The sequence below is a fragment of the Notolepis coatsorum genome (assembly GCF_963971535.1).
Source record: "Notolepis coatsorum genome assembly, chromosome: 16".
NCBI classification, from domain to species: domain Eukaryota; kingdom Metazoa; phylum Chordata; class Actinopteri; order Aulopiformes; family Paralepididae; genus Notolepis; species Notolepis coatsorum.
In genome coordinates this window covers 3,700,609-3,717,369 of record NC_140180.1, presented here as the reverse complement: position 1 = coordinate 3,717,369, position 16,761 = coordinate 3,700,609, and the positions used below count along the sequence as shown (strand labels likewise).

The window sequence follows — 16,761 nt, the reverse complement described above, 5'->3', positions numbered from 1 at the left end:
CCTCTAATTGGTGTCGACCTTGTGTGTGTGTGCGCCGCTCTTATTCCCCCAGGTGGATCCCACACTAATGAATGTAGGGGATGGAGAGACGGTGAGCAGCAGAGAGACCGGTGCGTCTGCCAGCATGGTGGGGAACCCCCCCCAGACGCTGCCCGCCGAGCTCCGCGGAGACCTTCCCCTCGGCCAGCAGAACCAGAGCGCAGCAGCAGCAGACTGCAAGGCCCGCTTGGAGCCGAGCGGCTACGATCGCCTTCCCCTCGGCCAGCAGAACCAGAGCGCAGCAGCGGCGGCAGACTGCAAGGCCCGCCTGGAGCCGAGCGGCTACGATCGCCTTCCCCTCGGCCAGCAGAACCAGAGCGCAGCAGCAGTGGTGGCAGACTGCAAGGCCCGCCTGGAGCCGAGTGGCTACGATCGCCTTCCCCTCGGCCAGCAGAACCAGAGCGCAGCAGAAGCGGTGGCGGCAGACTGCAAGGCCCGCCTGGAGCCGAGTGGCTACGATCGCCTTCCCCTCGGCCAGCAGAACCAGAGCGCAGCAGCAGCAGACTGCAAGGCCCGCCTGGAGCCGAGTGGCTACGATCACGTTCCCCTCGGCCAGCAGAACCAGAGCGCAGCAGCGGTGGCGGCAGACTGCAAGGCCCGCCTGGAGCCGAGTGGCTACGATCGCCTTCCCCTCGGCCAGCAGAACCAGAGCGCAGCAGCAGCGGTGGCAGACTGCAAGGCCCGCCTGGAGCCGAGCGGCTACGATCACGGCCCCGAGGCCCCGGCACCGCAGCGGCTCAACAACAACAACACCAACGCCCCGGCGCAGGGCCCCCCTCCTCCCCTCGCCGGCTCCGACGAGAGGACGGACAAAAAGGCGGTGGAGGCCCCTAAGCTCCAGGTGGACGGCGCCTCGGGAGGAGCGTGCCCCGCGCCCCGGCGGGCGAGCAGCGGCGCCAAGGCCGGCGCGGAAGAGTCGGTCAACGCGGGCCTCCGCGGCGGTAAGAAATCACCGCAAGCTCCGCCGGCGATGGGTCTCCCGCCCGGCTTCCAGTGCTCCTCCTTGTTTAAAGCGGCTCAGCCCGCGGCTTTCCACCCCGTCGCCAACTTCACCGCCCCGCCGCTCTGCAAGATCACCCTGCCGCCGCGCCTGGGGCAGATCGCGGCGCTGCGAGAGGCCACGGCCAACCGGTTCCAGAAAGAGGTTCAGCCCCAGAGCTCGGAGGGCAGGGGCACCCCTCTGCAGCGGACCTACCCGTACCCCTTCTCCGTGGGCCGGACCCCCGCCCCGGAGAAAAAGGCGGGCGCCCCGGCGTCGAAGCTCAAATGCAACCTAACGTCGGGTAAGAACTCCAAAGCCGCGGGAGAGCGTAAGTCCTTAGCCTCGGTGGTGGCCTCACCGGCCGCCCCGCTCCCCGTACAGCACCCGGCGTTGGGTTCCGCCCCACCGCCCTGCTTCACTCTGTCCCCCACCCCCGCTGCCATCTGCTGCGGCGCCACGCTGGCCAGTATCGCCACTCAGAGCAGACCGCGGCTGAACCGCGCGGAGAAGGGCCTCGGCAGCGTGGACAAGGCGTCCGCGGGCTGTCCGAAACCCAAGCCCCCCCCGTCTGTCGTGGACGACCGCGCGTTCGCGTGCCCGATCGAGCCGAGGGACGTGCCGCTCGATCTGTCAGTCAAGTCGAAACGTCAGAAATACGTGAAAGACCCTCCTCCGAACGCCGCGACGGAGCTCCACCGCAACGACTCGAGTCAGAGAGACGCCGCCATCGGCGCCAAGAGGGCTCACTCCGCCGGCTACAGCTCGGCTGCGCAGTACCCCATCTTACCAAACACCCACCGGAACGGATCCCACCAGAAGCCGTCGAGCAGGCCTCTGAACCACCAGGCGCCGGAGGCCAAGGCCAACGCCTGGGGGAAAGGATCCTCGCAGGACTCCATCAAGAACATCCCTGGAACCTACGTCGGAGTGGCCAGCCCCATCCTGGCGTCGACCCTGCGGAGCAAAGACGGGACGGGGACTTTCGCAGACGAGTATCAGAACTTCGCCAAGCAGGAGTTTATATCCATCATCGATCAAGGGGAACATCTGGCCTCGAGAGGGAAGAGGCCGTCCTATCTCCTGAAGGGCAGCCAGCACGGCGGGAAGCACGTGAACAGCAACCAGCACGGCGGGAAGCATGTGAACAGCAACAGCGCGGCCATAACACAGACGTGTCCCTCGAAAGGAGCACTGTCCACGGCCCTCGCGGGCTCTGCCAACGCGCAGTCTCTGCAGAAGCCCGGAACCGGCAAAACGGCAGTGCAGTACTGCGCTTCCGTCGCCAACGCAGCGTGGCAGTCGGCCCTCCTTCCTCACCAAGGCGCTTCTGTTCAGAGGAAGGTTGCGCAGGGGTCCCTGAAGGCCAAGGGTACTGGAACTCCGGAGGGCTCCAAGTTTCAGAATGCCCACCACCAGAGCCCGTCCAAAATGGAGGATGAAAAGTGGGAGAGAATCAATCAATCGCCCCTGTCTAACCTCGAGTCGATCGTGAAGCAGAAAGCTCTCGAGACGACGGCGTTAGCCGGCGAGGGTTACGCTCGTCCCGTGCCCGTCGCGTCCAGAAAGGCCGACGGGAGTCCGCTCGCGGCGGGCCAAGACGCTCAGACGCCCAAACAGACATGCGCTTTTGAATATCCGCCGTTCAGGTCCACGACGGAGAAGAAAGACGGGAGGCCGCTTGGTACGTCGTCTCAAGAGGATTTAAGTCCGACCGTGACCCGGCGCGAGAAGACCAGGGAGAACAATACGGAGAAACATGCCAGCCGGGGAGAACCACACGCGGGACTCAAAAAGATCGCCTCGAAGCCCGCCGCCCAGCCCCTACGCATAGTTCTGTCCATACTCACGGGCCAGAGCGGAGGGGAGGGCGACGTCGGGAGCAAGACGAACACAACCAAAGAGGACTCTCCCGCCAAAGTCGGCAAACTAAAGAAACTCGCTCCTAAGAAGCCGGCGAAGGCGAGTTCACCACCCGAGCCACCGAAGAAGGCAGCGGCAAAGAAGAAACCAGACAAGGAAAGCACTCCCGCCAAACAGGTGTCCCGGCCCAAAAAGGTAAATCATGTGTCTATATCGACGTTAGCGCTTATGATTATTTTTTTTTATTATTATGTTTTTGGTAGATTTTTTATTGTTTTTTTTTTTTTACTTCTGGGCAGTCCGGTAGTGAGAGAGAGAGGAAGAATGGGAGATAGACGGGGGGAAGACATTCGGCAAGGGTCGCGGGGTCCGGGAGTCGAACCCGGGACGGCCGTGTTGCGACGCAGCACAGTACGTGGTGTGCTACTTGAGCGCCCAGCGCTTACGATGCTTATGCCATAAATAATTTTTACCAATCTTACTTTGGAAGGATAAAGGAATTAAAAAAAACAGCAACCGGCTTTCAAGAAACGAGAAACAGACAAATCTTTAGAATGTTTTTTTTGAAGTATGATTTTATTTCTGTCTTTTTTTTTAAGTCTTAGAACTTTTTTAAATAAAAACGAAAAAGATAAAATTACCGAAAAGGTGTAGGCTGAAGCCGAGGCTTATAATTGCCTACCCTTTTTACATTACATAATTTACACACAAAAAAGAAACATAATTCAGTATATCATTTAGCAAAGGTTACGAACGTTTCATAGTTTTATGTACAAAACATATACACATTTATTTATGTTCTTTTTTTTACATTTTTATATATATATTAGTGCTGTCAATCGATTAAAATATTTAATCGCATGATTGTCCATAGTTCGCATTTTATTTATTTATTTATTTTTCTACCTTAAACGGATCTTTTTCAAGTTCTTTCTCTCTTGCCCCTTCTTCATCTCTCTCACCCCCCTCTCTCTTTCTCTATCTCTCTCACACACACACACACACACACACACACACACACACACACACACACACACACACACACACACACACACACACACACACTTCAGAAACAAACATAGTATCAATGAGAGCATCAATAATACACCTGAGTGAAGTCTAGTAAAAAAAAAAAAAAAAAAGTGGCGTTAATAGAATCGGGCGATAACGCGTTAATACCACGTTAACTTTGACAGCCTTAATATATATATATATATATATATATATATATATATATATATATATATAATATATATGTTTTTCTTTTTCCCTTTGTCACATTGTTCTTCCTCTGTATGATTTGATGATTCAACCTCCGAGGGCTTATCGGTATTCTTGTTGTTTTATTGTATTGCTCTTCATCACCATCAGATGTTGGCAGTCAGTATAGTGTCCCGTGTAGCGGTCTCACCCTGTCCCCTGGCAGTCAGTCAGTAGTGTCCCGTGTAGCGGACTCACCCAGTCCCCTGGCAGTCAGTCAGTAGTGTCCCGTGTAGCGGACTCACCCAGTCCCCTGGCAGTCAGTCAGTAGTGTCCCGTGTAGCGGACTCACCCTGTCCCCTGGCAGTCAGTCAGTAGTGTCCCGTGTAGCGGACTCACCCTGTCCCCTGGCAGTCAGTCAGTAGTGTCCCGTGTAGCGGACTCACCCAGTCCCCTGGCAGTCAGTCAGTAGTGTCCCGTGTAGCGGACTCACCCAGTCCCCTGGCAGTCAGTCAGTAGTGTCCCGTGTAGCGGACTCACCCAGTCCCCTGGCAGTCAGTCAGTAGTGTCCCGTGTAGCGGACTCACCCTGTCCCCTGGCAGTCAGTCAGTAGTGTCCCGTGTAGCGGACTCACCCAGTCCCCTGGCAGTCAGTCAGTAGTGTCCCGTGTAGCGGACTCACCCAGTCCCCTGGCAGTCAGTCAGTAGTGTCCCGTGTAGCGGACTCACCCAGTCCCCTGGCAGTCAGTCAGTAGTGTCCCGTGTAGCGGACTCACCCTGTCCCCTGGCAGTCAGTCAGTAGTGTCCCGTGTAGCGGACTCACCCTGTCCCCTGGCAGTCAGTCAGTAGTGTCCCGTGTAGCAGACTCACCCAGTCCCCTGGCAGTCAGTCAGTAGTGTCCCGTGTAGCAGACTCACCCTGTCCCCTGGCAGTCAGTCAGTAGTGTCCCGTGTAGCAGACTCACCCTGTCCCCTGGCAGTCAGTCAGTAGTGTCCCGTGTAGCGGACTCACCCTGTCCCCTGGCAGTCAGTTAGTGTCCCGTGTAGCGGACTCACCCTGTCCCCTGGCAGTCAGTCAGTAGTGTCCCGTGTAGCGGACTCACCCTGTCCCCTGTGTGTTCCAGCAGAAGAAACGATGTCCACCTGCCTCTGAGGAGCAGAGTCTGTCTCCGGAACCTTCCCCGCAGAATCGAGGGGAGACGCCAAAAGACAAGGGCGGCTTCAGCAAAGGGGAGCAGGCAACTCCCAACAAAACAGGTGAGCCTTTTGTTTATTTAAATATTTTAATTTTTTTTAAAGATTATTATATATATTTGTTTGCATTTATTGCTTTTTCATGGTCAGACATGACCGACAGAGGAGGAGAGGGTGAACGGGAGAAGAGGTGGGGAAGACATGCAACAAATTATTATCCCCCGGGAGCGGGAGGCGAGCCCGGGACGGCCGCGTAGGTGTGCGAGGCACTATGCACACTACTTTTGTTTCTTATAATAATAATAATGATATGAATGGTAAACGGGCTGCATTTATACAGCGCTTTACAATTTATGTCTCACAATCGCCCGTTCGTTCACACAACGATGGCGGAGGCGACCATGCAAGGTGCCGACCTGCTCATCGGGAGCAGTTAGGGGTTAAGTGTCTTGCTCAAGGCTGTCTGGAGGAGCAGGAATCGAACCGGGGACCTTCCGATTACCAGACGGCCGCGCTACCTCCTGAGCCACTGTCACCCGGACAATGCAGTTTTTCTGCCATCACCAAAAATATTTCTTAACACTTTGATTACCGGCCATAACATGGTCAAAACATGGTTGAATGCCGCCACGCACTTCAATGATAGCGTTGTGAACGCATAATCTCTGTCTTAAATTATGGCTATGTGTCTAATCTGCCCGTCGTTTATCAATGACTTGCAGTCAACATTGTCGAGACGGATTGTTTTTTAATCTGTTCATTTCCGTTTTATAGCATTTTGAAAAGCCCTCGTTTTTCATGAAAATATATAGATTCCGTGATAATCGCCCTTTACTGGAATATTCTGGAATACACAAAAACGTTGTAATTCTTCGGCCTATTTATGAATCGTTTTCAAATAAACGCTAGATTATCGATAGTATATGTGTACTTATGCACGCTAGGGAAGCGGGCTGAAAAATCTATTAGCTTATTTCCTGATCAGCGAGCACACACACACACACACACACACATATGGGACACGTTGATATATCTGTGAAAAAATCTCTGATTACCCTAAGACTGGTAAAATAGATTCCTTACCTCAGATCAGATGTTATCCAAAAAGATGATTCCAATTCCTGATCGCCATTCCAAATATCGATCGCGTTTATTGATTCAGCGTTGGGTGCTGGAAATACATAATCCACGCTGTTCTGAGGGTCGGCAAAGACTTGGATCTCTTCAGATGCCTCGCCGGAGAGTAACATGAGAAGGCTGGATCTGGATTTTTTCTATTATAAAGTGCCTCTCAGACAGTGCATTACACATGAACAGATCAGTCATTTGATTTTAATGCAGGTGCTCGCATTATAAATCGAGATCAGTAGGGTGCATTTGATTTTAAGCACCACAGCGGGTGTATTATACATCGAATGTATTATTATTATTATTAAAACACAACACTCACCGGCATAATGCAGGCAGCCCTGCCCTGGACTTAATATTGTTTCTGCTTCGGTCCTCCAAAATCCATGTTAATAACATGTTAAATGTCCGCTCGCGTTGAATGCCCACCCAACTTGAACACAGTTGCTTGCTCGTGTTGCCATGTCAACAAGCGAGAGTCACCGGTTGCTTATTGCAAGAGTTACCTGTTGCGATAAACCCGTATTTTAAGAATGACTCCTGTTTATTAAAATAAGCTATAGGTCGTAGGCTCCTCTTCTGGCTCATCATATTTCCCCGTTGCATTGCAAAGAAGTTATTCAAAGACGTTTGTTTTGTTTTTGCAAACGTTCGCTCGCCGGCATCCCAAACGCGGAAGTGAAAGTGAAATTCCATTGGTTCTCCCAGTCCATGTGACCATTTCTAGCATTTTAATTGGCTATAGTGACAGCCATAGATATGATGAATAGATAGATACAGCTTCAAAAGACACTCTGGCGTCACAACGAGTGAATATTTCCTGCGCGTAAAATAAACATCATATTCTCAAAATAACCTGACGGGCCAGAAATTATTGCTGGTGGGCCCATTTCGGCCCGCGGGCCGCCTATTGCCGATCCCTGGTCTAAACCAATGGGGTGCAGTTACACAGGGAGAGATGATAGGGGGTGGTATTTTCCCAATTTAGCTCAGAGAGAGTCTGCAACACTAGCGTGAGGCTCGATTGATGAAATAATAAAAACTGATATTATATTATATTATGAATTCAAATCGCTAATAAAAAAAAATACGACAAACAAACGCTATATAGCGTTGGCGGCATGAACTAACGACAAAACGCGTCCCTGGCACTCAAAGTGTTAAAGAAATCGGTGGTAAAGCCGATATTTATTAGCATAAGAAAATCAAAACATTAGTTAGTGAAATAAAGAAATTATGATTTTGTTAGAGCAACAAGCACCTTGTTACAATCCCTTGACCCGCTATAATCCATTATAATCCATCATGGAAACGGCCTTGTGAGCTCAGAGAGGAGTGTTAACCCTTTCACTACCACACTACCAAAGGGTTAACCCTTTCACGGTGACAATACAGAAGGTTAACCCTTTCACAACCACTACAGAAGGTTAACCCTTTCACTACCACACTACAGACGGTTAACCTTCTGTAGTATGGTAGTGAAAGGTTAACCTAACCTTCTGTAGTGTGGTAGTGAAAGGTTAACCTTCTGTAGTAGTGTGGTAGTGAAAGGTTAACCTTCTGTAGTAGTGTGGTAGTGAAAGGTTAACCTTCTGTAGTGTGGTAGTGAAAGGTTAACCTTCTGTAGTGTGGTAGTGAAAGGTTAACCTTCTGTAGTAGTGTGGTAGTGAAAGGTTAACCTTCTGTAGTAGTGTGGTAGTGAAAGGTTAACCTTCTGTAGTGTGGTAGTGAAAGGTTAACCTTCTGTAGTGTGGTAGTGAAAGGTTAACCTTCTGTAGTGTGGTAGTGAAAGGTTAACCTTCTGTAGTGTGGTAGTGAAAGGTTAACCTTCTGTAGTGTGGTAGTGAAAGGTTAACCTTCTGTAGTAGTGTGGTAGTGAAAGGTTAACCTTCTGTAGTAGTGTGGTAGTGAAAGGTTAACCTTCTGTAGTGTGGTAGTGAAAGGTTAACCTTCTGTAGTGTGGTAGTGAAAGGTTAACCTTCTGTAGTGTGGTAGTGAAAGGTTAACCTTCTGTAGTGTGGTAGTGAAAGGTTAACCTTCTGTAGTAGTGTGGTAGTGAAAGGGTTAACCTTCTGTAGTGTGGTAGTGAAAGGTTAACCTTCTGTAGTGTGGTAGTGAAAGGTTAACCTTCTGTAGTAGTGTGGTAGTGAAAGGTTAACCTCCTGTAGTGTGGTAGTGAAAGGTTAACCTTCTGTCGTGTGGCAGTGAAAGGGTTAATAGCAGTGCAAGAGGACTGTAAATAGCAGAGAGAACGCTCGCGTGGCTTTGGCTGCATTGAGTTCCTAATGAGTGACGGCGCACCCATCTCCTTTTGGTTAAAAACTCAAAAGTCCCGAACAGAAAGAATAATCAGATTCCACAGACTTGTAGTCTGGATTGACTCTAGATTTGGGGCAACATTTAGATGCAAAAACCTCGTTGTTGGCTCCTGTTTAAGGGGAGCAGCCGTTTGAATGAAAAACACTGATGGCATTTTGACAGGTATTTCTCCCAACAAATCATCAACGGACGAACCATCATCATCATCATCATCATCATCATCATCATCATCATCATCATCATCATCATCATCATCATCATCAACCTTTATTTATTCTCAATTACAATCGAGGTCACCCTCATTTTCAATGTCATCAAGACTTTACAGACATTTCAATGCACACATTTATACAATATAACTAATAAATATCTATACTAATAGCACTTTCTTCACACATGGACCGCAGTCCAGAGTGCACCACACAGCAATTAGTATAAAATGAACATGGGCATAAAATCAGCACACAAATTGACAAAATAAATATTTGATGACATCACAGCAGAGCGTTTGAACACGGCCGCTAATAATATAAACTGCAGACATGTAATCCCACTCGGAGAGATTTCAAAGAGGCGGATAGTCCTCATTTTCAAATGAGTCTGAAATGCAGCTGCTCTTAGCTGTGTCAGATTCACAGCCATTTATAGGGTATACAGTAACTGGTGGGCCGACCTCACAGTTATAGTTGCACACTTAAAGGACCATACCAGTCTAATTTTGACTTCTCACCCTTAACACTTTCAGTGCCCAGCAGGGGGCGCACATTTAGTGCTTGAATGCCCACCATCCACTGCAATGTTAGCATTAATATCGCCTAATCTATGTTTTAAATTATGGCTATGTGTCTAATCTGCCCGTCGCATTATCAATGACTCATTTCCAGTCAACATTGTCGAAGCGGATTGTTTTTTTATCGGTTCATTTCCGTTTTATAGCATTTTGAAAAGCCCTCGTTTTCACAAAAAAAAAGAAGATTCCATGATAATCGCCCTGTACCGTAATATTCTAGAACGTTGTCATTTTTCGGCCTATTTATGAATCGTTTTCAAATAAACGCTAGATTATCGATAGTATATGTGTACGTGTGCACGCTGGTGCCGCGCGCTGAAAATCAATTCTCTCAGTTCCTGATCGCTCTTACAGTCAAACAGCCATATCACATTATAGGGGAAAAGCTTATATCTCCGTGAAAACGGGTCTGATTATCCTAAGACTGGTAAAATAGATTCCTTACCTGAGATCAGATGGTATCCAAATGGATTATTCCAATTCCTGATCGCTATTCCAAAAATCAATCCTTTTATTGATTCAACGTGTATACTGTAAAACACATATTACACGCTGTGCTGAGGGTCCAGAATGAATCTGATCGGCTCCGGTTACATGCGTGAGAAGTAAAATGTGGATTCCGGAGTTTTTTTTTCTCATCCATTTTCATTGAGTCCAATCCAAAATGGTGCATTACCATCTGGGAGACATAGGGGGCGTTTTTTTAACATCTGAGCGCCTGGCGGGGCAGGGTTACCAACGGTAGACTCGGTTGATGAAATATGAATTCATGATCGCTAATAAAAAAAAAGAAAACGAGAATTCTCGTGATGGGCATTCAACCCGCGGGCTGATAACCCGAGATATCTCGTGATGGGCATTCAAAGTGTTAATGGACATTGCCCTCGTCTTTAATACATTAGTAGTTCCCTAGTTTCTGAACTTGGAAAAACTGCCTTTTCCTTTTGATGCTTCCAACACCTGTGGAACGTCCTCCGACTGACTCTGAAGCTGAAGGTTCTTCCTTCTCTTGCTGCGTTTAAAAGTATGATCTCTGACCACTGTGTGTCGACTTGTAACTGTTTTAACTAGAGATGTCCGATATTATCGGCCGATATCGGCATTAAAATGTGATATCGGAAAATATCTGTATCGTTTTCAATTTTTTTTTTTTTACATTTCTATAACCTTTATTTACCCAGGCAAGCAAGTAAGAACAAATTCAGATTTTATTTATTGTCAAAAGTATGCATAATGTTGTGTTAATTCCACGACAAAAGATATGTAATGTTAATTGCCTGAAATTATTCCATTTTTTGGGGAGGGGGGGGGGGGGGAGACCCTGCATATATCGGTATCGGTTGATATCGGTTTATATCGGTATCGGAAATTAAGAGTTGGACAATATCGGTATATCGGTATCGGTAAAAAAGCCAATATCGAGCATCCCTAGTTTTAACTGATTTTGTGTGGTTTATTCTTATTTATTGTGCCCATGTATGAAATTGCTGATAAACTGTGTCTTGTTTTGTGAGCTCGTCGTCGCTGTAAATGAGGGTAACCTCTGTCTCACGAGTTGAAATAAAGGTTTGAAACTAAATGAAGTTTTGTGTTCGTAGGTGTAAACGGTGTAGGAAGGTCAAACGTGCTACCGTGATGTCATCAAATGGGAGCTCCGCCCACAATGTTATATTCAGAACGCAGTTTCGGTACTTTCAGTTGGTCGAACAAGCAGCCACTCAAACTGTAGCCAAACCCCAGTGCCACACAATGGCGTTTGTCGGTTGGTGATTTGTTGGAGAAATACCTGTCAAAATGGCATCAGTGTTTTTCATTCAAACGGCTGCTCCCCTTAACACTTTGATCGCCATGGTTCAAATTCATAATTTACCATCCCTAGCCAGCTCTATTTGTCTATGGAGAAGTTCCCCTTCTTTGCAGGGCTATACCTTTTTTAATTCTATTGCTAAATTGCCATTATTATGGCCCATTCAATGTCCTATATCCATTGTTCAGGGTGTAGCAACGATATACTTTTTCATTCACATATTCATACTAAAATATGGTCTAAAGTATAAGTATGTTTTTATCGTTTTCTGCAGCTTTCTCCAGAACTTGATTTATAGCTCCAAATGCATTATATTGATGATCAAATACAGTTTGGTAGCGATCGTTGCCAGATGAAAAATTTCAACTGGACGTGGTTCTAGAAGTTACTACGTATCATCTGATATTGACCGGATGGGCGAGGGGGCGTTTATAATTCCATGGGCAACGTTATACCATTCGTCTAGTGTGGGTCATATGGTCATCAGAGCAGTTTATATGGAATACGTTAGAAAATAACGCTGGATCTTACCGTATGTTCCTTGCGCCGTTGGGGGATGAGCGTGGAGTAGACAGTTTTCGTCGATTATGGGATGTTGATCCTGATGAACCATTTCCAGGTTGTATAATACTATATACGTCCAAATAACGTTGTTTATTGAGTTAGGGCGAGCGATTGATTATCCAGTGTGTTGAGATGGGGTCCGGCTACTGATCGCGATTGCCCGGACGGATTATGGATGAGCACTTCCTGTTTGGCGCGCCCCTCCCTCTTGGCCGATCTGCCGATCGGCCACCGGATGGCGCTCTTGAACCGTTAGACAGTTGAGTGGAGCTTACCAGTACATCTCATGTCTCCGGAGGAGAAATATGATTTCGATTAGGGCTGGGCGATAAAACGATAACGATAATCATTGCGATAAATTATTTCCTCGAAATAAACATGAAACGTGGTCGCAAAGTTTCGATATATCGATTTTCCAAGCTTGGATATCATTGATCCAGTGGCGGTAGGCTGCCCCCTGGTGGAATATAATAATCTATGCACTGGGCGTCTTTACTGCGTAGAAGAAGGTGCGCGGACTGATGACGACATCAACTCGAGACAAGACATTCAGTTTTGGTGGTTTGAAATCACTCGGCATAATCACAAAAAACATTCATTCAGACTGTGTTGGATATAACAAAATGGATTTATATGGATTATGGACTTGGACACATTCATGGAAAATTCAAGCCGGGACCACAACGCTTCTCAAAGGGTTGGCTCGACACGCGACGGCTCTCCAACTCGTCTTGTAGTGACGGCTTCGTTCTACCGGAGCAAAACAAGTGAGTCTATTAATAGCCCGTCGCGCCGGGCATAAGAAGTTAATTAAACTTGACAGAAATGTATATCGACGATAATTATCGATATCGAGTTATATGATTTTTTTATTATTATTTTATCACGATAACGTTTTTGGCCATATCGCCCAGCCCTAATTTCGATCACAGATTTTTGAATGATTGATATCAAAGACGAGTTACGGCGTCTTCGGCAGAATGAGCATGGCTAGGAATGACGTCTAAACACGTCATCGGCGGTTAAAGTGTTAAACAGGAGCCAACAACGAGGTTTTTACATCTAAATGTTGCCCCGAGTCTCGACTACAACCCTCTGGAATCTGATTATTCTTTCTGTTCGGGACTTTTGAGTTTTCTGCTATTCTCTCTGCTGTTTACAATCCTCTCGTTCTCTCTGCTGTTTACAATCCTCTCTGAGGCCCAAAAGACCGTTTTCCATGATCGATTTATAATTATATTGGATTATAGCGGGTCAAGTGATTACAGGAAGGTGCTGTAACAAAATGATAATTTCTTTATTTAGTTAATTACGTTTTGATTGTCTTATGTTGTAGAGTAGACCATCTCACAGAGGTGGAATATGCTATTTAAATAAATATTGGCTCCACCACCGATTTCTGTGACGGCAGAGAAACGTTTGACCTCTCCTAATACAGTGTTTGTCTTTTCTTCAGCTGATCTCCTCTTAACCCTTTCACTACCGCACTACCAAATGGTTAACCCTTTCACTGCCACACGACAAAGGGTTAACCCTTTTCACTACCGTCTGTAGTGTGATAGTAAAGGGTTAACCTTCTGTAGTGTGGTGGTGAAAGGGTTAAAATATTCCACGAGACTTGAAAGTCGCTTGGCATAATGTAACTCGGGCCAACCGCCATAGCGTTCAATTCTCGCTACACTCTACCAGAAGCCCCACATGTCAAAGTTCCTCATCGGGTGCGCTTGTTATTGACTCCTGGGTGCTTCCGGCTGTGGCACGAATTTAAATAGCTTGTTTAGATTAGATTCAAACGAAAATAAGTGCAAATGTAACGGTAAAGCGCAATAGTAATATACAATTTACAGGTTATTAAACTGGGTATAAAATATATAAATGAGTACTGCTGAGCGATAGTGCTAATCAGATGTATGTACAGAGTTGTAGTATTAATATGTACAGTGATACAGGTATAAAGACACTATGGTAGTAAGTCATACTGGCCAGCAGCGTAACTAGTAAGAGTAGGTAAGGGATATGTACAGATATAGATATAGTATCTACTAGGGCTGACCTTCAAAGCTTTTTTTGGCAATCGAAGCTTCGGGGCCGAGCTTCGATTTTAACTCGAAGCTTAAAAAAAAAGAAAAAGAAAATTATTATAATATATTTCTTTTATTTTTTTTAATTTTATCTTATGTTGTGGGACTTGTACAGCACTTTGGTAATTTTTTTGTCTTTAAATGTGCTCTATAAATAAAGTGGATTGGATTAATTCATTAAGTAGCCCCTTTCGTGACTGTGACGCACGCAGCCAACAAGGGGTGCAGTGGGGCTGCTCTCACAGCCAACGACATGACATTACATAATTATGTTGCAACCTTTGTCTATCAAGCAAACAATTATATTATATTTAATTTATAATTATATCAGACAATGCACCTACCAGATGATTACAATTAAATTAGCCAACTTGGTAACACATTAGTCATAGCAGCATAGGCATAGCCTTATTAATGTTTTGTGTGGCGTCGCCGTCGTGTACAACTCCAAGGGATATTCCATTGGAGATGCATTTTGGAGGCAAAAAAAAAAAAAAATATATATATATATATATATATATATATATATATATATATTTACACTTCGATTTTTTTTGTAATGTTCGAAGCTCATGCCATCGAACGAAGCTTCGAAGTATTTAAGACAGCCCTAGTATCTACACATATGTAACAAGGATTATGCAGGTATGTACAGACGGATGTGGATAAATATATATAGATTTTTTTTTTACCTATTTTAGTGATATCGGGGCCGATATCAATATCGGATCGGTGCATCCCTACTGTGAACACGAAAAGTATTAAAGACGGGGACAACGGAGAGAAATCTAAATTAGACTGGTATGATCCTTTACAGTCCGGATAAGATAAGATATTCCTTTATTGATCCCCTTGGGGAAATTCATAGCAGCATTGGGTTGGGGGGGGGGGGGGGGGGTACAGGTATGGACAGACTAAATAGTACATAAATATAGGCAATCAAATTTAATCTGAATATAAAGATATGAGCATTATCATTGTTCTCCCAGAGTTGATATTATATTAGCTCAAAAGTATAGCATAGCAAAGCTAATGCTAACCGTTTCATGTATATGAATGGAAAATGCTAAAACAATTGGCATAAAAAAAAAATAATAATAAATAAAAATCAACGAATCAAGCGTTCTAACGAAGTAGGATTCATTGGATCGATTTGGTCGTTTATAGCAAAGCATTTTAGATAGTGATTGAATGGGAAAATAAAATGGGCACTTGATCTGAAAGGGAGCGGTCCATCAAGCGTGATCTGACCGCGCCCCCACAGATTTATTAATAATGGTTGACGTTTTTTTTTAATCATTCAAATTTTGGCCTGGTAGTTAATAACACATTTTTCTGTGGCGTGACAAACTCGTAACACATTTGTTTTCACTTTAAGATAAATCGACTGCAATTATCTGGAGAGGTCTGGGTAGTTTCCACGCGCTGCTAAGTAGCTAGAAAATGGTCGCCCACATTGTTTGCTTGCTGCATTTTTCATATATTTTAAGAAATCGCTATTCTTCTGTGTTTTCTATGTCTGGGGGGGCGACAGTGGCTCAGGACGGAGAGCAGTTATCTGGTAATCGGTAGGGGTGGGAATCACCAGTTTCATCATGATACGATACGATATCGATTCTTTGGACAACGATACGATATTTGCCGATATCACAAAGTCTCTCACGATACAATACGATACGATTAGATTCAGGTGCCTGCGATCGATATGAGATGATATCATATGCCCATTTAACACAATCAGTTATGAGACTCGCCACAGGATTTTCAAAATAAGAGTATCGATATGAATCGATCTTATTACATCGCATCGATCCGATTCGATCGTTGATAATTACATCGATGTATCGATCTGGATCGATGTATCGTCCCACCCCTAGTAATCGGAAGGCTCCTGGTTCGATTCCCACTCCTCCCTGGCAGCGTGTCGAAGTGTCCTTGAGCAAGACACTTAACCCCTAACTGCTCCCGATGAGCAGGTCGGCACCTTGCATGGTCGCCTCTGCCGTTTGTGTGTGAACGTGTGAGTGAACGGGGGAATGTGAGGCATAAGTTGTAAAGCGCTTTGGATAAAAGCACTATATAAATGCACCATTTATATATAAATTAGTAGTATATATTTAATAACTAGCGTGTACATGTAGTAGTATATATTTACTAACCAGCATACATATAGTAGACTAGTATATATTTACTAACCAGCATGTACATGTAGTATATATTTACTAACCAGTGTGTATAGTTGTATATATTTACTAACCAGCGTGTACATATAGTAGTATATATTTACTAACCAGCGTGTGTAGTCGTGTATATTTACTAACCAGTGCGTGTAGTAGTATATATTTACTAACCAGCGCGTGTAGTCATTAGGGATGTCCCGATCCGATCACGTGATCGGGATCGGGGCCGATCACGTGATTTTCCGAAGATCGGGATCGGCAAAAAAAAAAAAAAAGAAAAAAAAATGATTTTTTTTTTTTTTTTAACTTTTTTTTTTTTATTCAACAAACATGACCATGTTCACGTCTTAAACTCATACTGAGGCCTTAGTTTTGGTTTTAAATTGCATATCATCATTCATTTATTTATTGTCACAGAGCAGAAGAATTTTGCCAAAACACACCAATAGTATCCAGCTGCAGAACGGCAGACCAGCCACAATCTCAGACCCAAATAATTTTTATTTAAATTTTTTTTATCCCAATTTCTCACATTACATTCACCCTGAATGTTGACGTTATCCAGGTGAAAAGTTAACTTCATAAATCATTTGATGTATAATTAAATCAAAGGAAATGC

At 45.6% G+C, this 16,761-nt stretch overlaps 1 protein-coding gene across 3 annotated transcripts in view; it reads left to right on the top strand.

Moving 5' to 3' along the window:
- Positions 1 to 16,761, top strand: part of bcorl1 (BCL6 corepressor-like 1) — a 67,475-nt gene that overhangs the window by 9,502 nt on the left and 41,212 nt on the right. For 2 of the 3 annotated variants that reach the window (XM_084331831.1, XM_084331830.1), the window contains exons 3-4: positions 53 to 3,076; positions 5,204 to 5,336. In XM_084331831.1, coding sequence (XP_084187957.1) covers positions 53 to 3,076; positions 5,204 to 5,336 — 3,157 coding nt within the window. The remainder of the gene's footprint in view (positions 1 to 52; positions 3,077 to 5,203; positions 5,337 to 16,761) is intronic. The other variant, XM_084331832.1, reaches the window with a different exon arrangement.